Consider the following 6,356-nt stretch of genomic DNA (forward strand, 5'->3'; position numbering starts at 1 on the left):
GGACCTAGATAGACACTTTTCGAAAGAGGACATACAGAAGGCCGAAAGACATATGAAAACATGCTCAAAGTCACTAATTATACGAGAGATGCAAATCAAAACGACAATGCGGTATCATCTCACACCTGTCAGAATGGCTATCATCAACAAATCAACAAACAACAAGTGTTGGAGAGGATGTGGAGAAAAAGGAACCCTTCTGCACTGCTGGTGGGAATGCAGACTGGTGCAGCCACTGTGGAGAACAGTATGGAGCTTCCTCAAAAAACTAAAAATGGAACTCCCATTTGACCCAGTGATCCCACTACTAGGAATATATCCCAAGAAACCAGAAACGCCAGTCAGAAAGGATATATGATTATCATTTTGAATACAAATTTAGTTCTCTTGATTATGTAGTATCCTCTGGGTGTGTTTACATATGCAAAGTTGTTTCACCAGTGCATCTGAAGTAGAAGTGATCTTTTCAGAGGAAGAATCACAGCATCATTTAAAAATTAATTAAATCAGCAAATATTTATTGAATGCCTGCCATGTGCTAGTTACTCTGCTAAGTCCATTTGAACCCAAACTTAAATTTATGTTTCAGTAGGGGAGATAAGGTTTATAGTTAAGTAACAGTAATAGGAGGTAGAAAGTGCCATCCCAAAGCACAGATGAAGTTGTCCTAGAGTTCAGGGGAGAAAAGATTGCTTTTAATTGGGAAAGATCAGAGAAAGTGTTACGGAGAATTAGGCAACTACTACCTGGCCCATGCCAGATATTCAGTAAATGTGCTTATAGTTGTTTATAGGTCAGATCACCACCAAAATCTTTGTCCTGAGATATACTAGTATATAACTGTGAGTGAGCAAGGTATTAAAAATACATAAATTTTGGAGCTGTCAGTCAAATACCCTTTATTCATTTAGAAAATAAATATGCAGGATGTGTGTTAAAGTTTTTCTGGTCAGGCCCTAACCGGTTTGGCTCAGTGAGCAGAGTGTCAGCCTGCAGACTGAAAGGTCCCAGGTTTGATTCCAATCAAGGGCATGTACCTTGGTTGTGGGCACATCCCCAGTAGGAGGTGTGCAGGAGGCAGCTGATTGATGTTCTCTCTCATTGATATTTCTAACTCTTTATTCCTCTCTCTTCCTCTCTGTAAAAAATCAATAAAATATATATATTTTTTAAAAGTTTTTCTGGTCAGTTAAGGACATTTTGCTAAGAGAGAGAAAGACATTCCTCTTCCCCCAAATCTAAGTGCTAGCCCTAGATTTAAATCTTTAAGCAATTGCGAAACTACATGGACTAGCAAGACGTGTTTTATAATGTTTCTTTAATCATATTACAAAATTCTGTCTTAGAATGAACAGTTAACTTTTTCATTATCTAATGTTTTTGTAGATGTTCTTCCACAATCTATGCAAGATTTGCTGTGTATGAATAATGACTTTCCTCCAAGAGCACATTGCCTGGTAAGATGGTAGGTATACATTTTACTCGGATGAACTTTTAGGAAGTGTGTTGGGGAGGCCCCAAGACTGCCCAGGTTCAATGGTTTGGTAGGAGGACCCTCAGAACTCAGCATATAGCTGCCCTTACTGCTATGACTTATTATAGTGACAGCATGCAAAGCAAAATCAGCAAAAGGAAAAGGTGCTTGAGACGAAGTTTGTAGGCAGAACAAGTGCTTAAGAGTCCTTTCCTAGTGGAGTCACACAGTACATACTTAATTTCCTTAGCACCAAGTTGTGACAACATATGAAATGTTGCCTACCAAGGAAGCTTGTTAGAGGCTCTGCTCTCAGGTTTTTAATTGGGGGTGGCACCTTCTGACTGATAAACAACAAAATTTCAGACTCCCAGAAGGAAGCAGGTGTTCAGTGTAAACTACATTGTTTGTACAAACATATTAGGCACAGTAACTCTTATCAGAGCAGAAGTGAGAAATCTCCCTAAATCCAAGTTCCCAGATGCCAGCAAAGGTCGGCCTTGCAAGTAGATTATCCTAAGGATAGCAGTCACTGGCCTGCTGTTAACTCTTTTCTGCACAGTATGTATCATATCTAGGGTAGTATCTAACCTAATTCTGATGATTTGTATAGAACACTTAAATATCAGAAAAGTTAACACATATTGTTGGAAATGGAATTGAAAAAAAAATGTTGATCTCAGTTATATGATAACATCAAAGCTCTAAATTATAAATGTGATACATTAATAAAAAAGCCACATTACATTTAAAAGGGCTTTATCTTTTTTAGTAATTCAAAGTATGTCTGAACTTTATTTTGGAGGGAGTGGCATTAAAACACACCATCACCAAAATGGTCCAAGTATGAGCCATAGTCAAGAAAGAAGACCTGGTAAAGGGAATTTATATACTGGTTTTAAATTATTCTGTTGGTGTGTGTAATTTTTTTATTAAAGAATTTCTAAGAAAGGGGAAAATGATAACATCTGTGTTTGTTTCTTTTTTGTTCATTCCATTGTGATTAGCAAGCAGACTATGTAGCACACTAAAAAAAATAAAAGAATTATTTGCAAGTGCAAATAAACTGGATATTGTTTCATAAATACTGTTATTTTAGTATGATATTTTAAAAACTTTGAACTTAAACAATTTAAACAACTATAAAAGGAATTTAATAAATTACCCATTTAATCAGAATCCCCTGATCTTTAAATGGGTAATATATACATTAACATGGCAAAATATATTGGAAGGCAGCATGATATTATAGAGCAGGGGTGGGGAACCTTCTCTCCTCCAAGGCCATTGGATATTTATAACATCATTCGCTTAATATAAATTTATGTTGCTATGAAAAAGCACCTAGGTTTATTGAATTTCGAGATCCACTTGCAGTTGCCGTGGAAGGGCCAGACCAAATGATTTTGTGGGCCTTACACGGCCCTCAGGCCAGACGGTCCCCACCCCTATTATAGAGCAGGACTTTCATTAGACATTAACTGAACACCTAATGTTTGGCCAGACACTAATTATACAAACTTACGTTTAATTTCTAGTTTAAGTACTTATTATGTTGGCAATTTTAGGCAAGTTACTTAATTTCTCTATGTTAGTTTCTACGTTGGTAAAGTCAGCATAATAAATAAATGCATCTTAAGGGTGTTTGTGAGGATTTAATAATATAATGGCATATAGTGTGTTTATCAGAATCTCAGTGCCATTATGTAATTTCTGTTAAGCTTTTTTAAAAAAATGTTTTTATTGATTTCACAGAGGAAGGGAGAGGGAGAAAGAGATAGAAGCATCAATAATGATAGAGAATCATTGATCAGCTGCCTCCTGCAAGCCCCCTCCTAGGGATGGAGCCTGCAACCCAGGCATGTGCCCTGACCGGAATCAAACCGTGGATTTATGTCTGGATTCTCTTGGTTTCTGTAGTTGTATAAGTATTTAATTAGCTACTGTGCCTCCTCCAACTTTATTCTTCCTTTCCAATGTCATTTTGGCTCCCTCACTTTTCCATTTACATTTTAGAATTTGTTTGGCTATATGTACAAAAAGTCCTGGTGGAATTTTGATTGGAATTGTTTTAAATTTCTAGATAAGTTTGGGGAAAATTGAATCATTACTATGCTGAGTCTTCCATTTTATGAACTTGGTTATGGTTGGTCTCTCCAAATTTTTAGATTTTATTTGATTTCTTTCATCAATGTCTTATAGTTTTCAGCATACAGATCCTGGATATGTTTTGTTAGGTTTATACCTAATTATTGCTTTATTCTTTTTAAGGAGCTATTGTAATGCTATTATTTTAAAAATCCATCTAGTTTTTGCTAGTATGTAGAAATAGGACTGATTTTTGTGCATTGACCTTATATCCAATGACATTACTAGATTGCTATTCTATGAATATTGTAATGTCTTTAGGGTTTTCCATCTAAACAATCATGCTGTCTTTGAATAGGATTAGTTTTATTTATTTTTTTAATAGTCTCTATGTCTTTTTTTTCCCCCCTTGCCTTTTTAAGCCGGCTAGGACTTTCAGTAAAATATTGAATACGAGTGGTGAGGATGGATGTCTTTGCCGTGTTCTGATTTCAAAGGGAAAATTTTGTTTTTTACCATTAAGTACAATGTTAGCTGTAAGCTTTTCATAGAGGTTTTTTTCATAGATGCTCTTTATCAGGTTGAGAGAATTTCCTTCTATTCCTAATTTGCTGAGAATTCTTATGAATGGATGTTGAATTTTGTCAAATGTTTTTTCTGCTTAAATTGATATGATCATTTGTTCCTTCTTTAGATTTTTTTTTTATCCTCAGCTGAGGATATGTTTATTGATTTTGGAGGGAGGTAAGGAGGGAGGGGGAGAGAGAGAGAGAGAGAGAGAGAGAGAGAGAGAGAGAGAGAGAGAGAGAGAGATAGATATCAGTTGTTTGCTTCCCATTTGAGCCCTACTGGGGATCGAACCCAAAACCTTTTGATGTATGGGACGATGCTCCAACCAACCAAGCCACCTGGCCAGGGCTCTTCTTTAGATTTTTAATATGGTAGCTTTGTATTCCCACTATAAACCCCACCTTTTGTATAGTGTGTGTGTGTGTGTGTGTGTGTGTGTGTGTGTGTGTGTGTGTTTATTTTTTGCTGGATTTAATATGCTGTATTTTTATTGAGGACTGCCTGTGTTCACGATGAATATAGGTCTGTGGTTTCCTTATAGTTCGGTTTTGGTATCAGTATTGCTGGCTTTATAATGTGAGTTGGGAAGTATTCTATTCTACCTAATTTTTGGAAGCAAGTGTGTCAAATTGACGTTATCTTTAAATGTTTGGTAGAATTTATCATTGAAACCATTTGGCTTTGGAGTTCTCATTTTATTGAGGTGTTGGTCCCTTCTAGGATCCAGGCTTTAAGAAAACTCTCAGTTCTAGTTCCTTGTCTCATCTACACCCATATCCCTGAGGGACCACTCAAAATGTAACAACCTCTGTACTGATTTGGATTGATGGAAAGTCCATGCACAGACAATTCTTCAGTAAACTATAAAGCAGAAGGAAGCTGGCATGTTTAGGTTACTTTGTAGAGAGATGAGTAACATCATTGAAAACATACAGTTTACTATTTCCTCCTAAGCACGGGCATAGTTGTGGATGATAATATCCAAGTGATATTATGCTTCTGGAAGCATAGTTTCCAGGCCTCGCCTTACTTATATTTATTATTGGGGTATTCTTGGACATACCGTAGTCTGAATACATGCCACAGACCACCTCCCTGGGATAGTATACTTTATCAATCTCAGAGTTATATAGTTCACGTTATTGCTGTTAGGCTAAAATATATGATATTCTCAGACATAAATAGACTTTTCTTCTATCATTCTCAGTCTCTTGAGTCCAGCAGTTTTCAACCTTTTTATCTCATGGCACACATAAACTAATTATTAAAACTCCGCAGCACACCAAAACAGAATTTTTGCTGATCTAACAAAAAATAGGTATAATTTTGATTCATTCACACCAGACAGCTATTGTTGTGTTGGCTATTATCATTTTTTATTTTTAATTTGACAATCTGAGGGAAAAGAGGTCAGTGCCCCCAACTAAATAGTTAGGTATTGCATCTTTTAAAAATTCAGTCTATCAAAGCATCAGTTTTGTAGACATCTCTGTGAGTCATACTGATAGGCTTTTAGCATCTAAAAAGCTTGTCATATAACATCCAAATCCCCAGTTCCTAGCCCTGAGGACCCATATTCCAAAACCCTGGGTTTTCTCAGAGTCGCCTGAGTGCTTGCTTCTGGCTTTCAGTTTCCTCTTTGTGTCTGTCCCCCAGTAATCTCCTCTTTATTCCTTCACTTTTAGCTATGTATTTTTAAAGCATTGTCATATTTAATCAGGCAGTTTGGTGTGTTTCAAGGAGGGGGTCTGTGTCATGTCAGTCTGCCATATTGCTTCCCTTTTTAAAATTTGATCTTTTCAAGATTGGAAGGCCAACAACCAAACTTTTGAGAATTATTTGAAAATTAGGCATATTAAAAGTATATGTTTTCTTTTATTAGGCAAACATTATTTTTAGATATTTACTGTAAGCCAGATACTGGGATACCACGGATAAAACATGATCCCTATCTCAGTGAGCTTTGGAATTATTAGTAAGGGGACAGCAAAGGGAACAAATGGCAACACTGTTGACAGATGCCTTCAGACAGGCAGCTCGGGCTTGATGCAGGCTCACAGGAGGTGTCGCCTTTTCAGACAGATTAAGTCTGGAAAGAGGGTTGAGAATGGCAAAGATGAGAAGGGATCTGTGTAATTGGGGCCTAATGTGAACTGAGAATCTTAGGAAGATTTCATGATATTCTAATGCTTCTATTTTATATAGAATTTTTATTTATTTTTAT

General features: G+C 36.5%; 1 protein-coding gene across 5 annotated transcripts in view; it reads left to right on the top strand.

The window, feature by feature from the left end:
- Positions 1–6,356, top strand: part of RAB3GAP1 (RAB3 GTPase activating protein subunit 1 (catalytic)) — an 88,293-nt gene that overhangs the window by 18,819 nt on the left and 63,118 nt on the right. For all 5 annotated transcript variants that reach the window (XR_001362603.1, XM_005868871.2, XM_005868872.2 and 2 more), the window contains exon 5: positions 1,387–1,465. Coding sequence is in view for 4 of the 5 variants with exons in the window: in XM_005868871.2 (XP_005868933.1) it covers positions 1,387–1,465 (79 nt within the window). In the remaining variant the exon portion in view is untranslated. The remainder of the gene's footprint in view (positions 1–1,386; positions 1,466–6,356) is intronic.

This window comes from Myotis brandtii, unplaced genomic scaffold (assembly GCF_000412655.1).
Source record: "Myotis brandtii unplaced genomic scaffold, ASM41265v1 scaffold278, whole genome shotgun sequence".
In the NCBI taxonomy this organism is placed as follows: domain Eukaryota; kingdom Metazoa; phylum Chordata; class Mammalia; order Chiroptera; family Vespertilionidae; genus Myotis; species Myotis brandtii.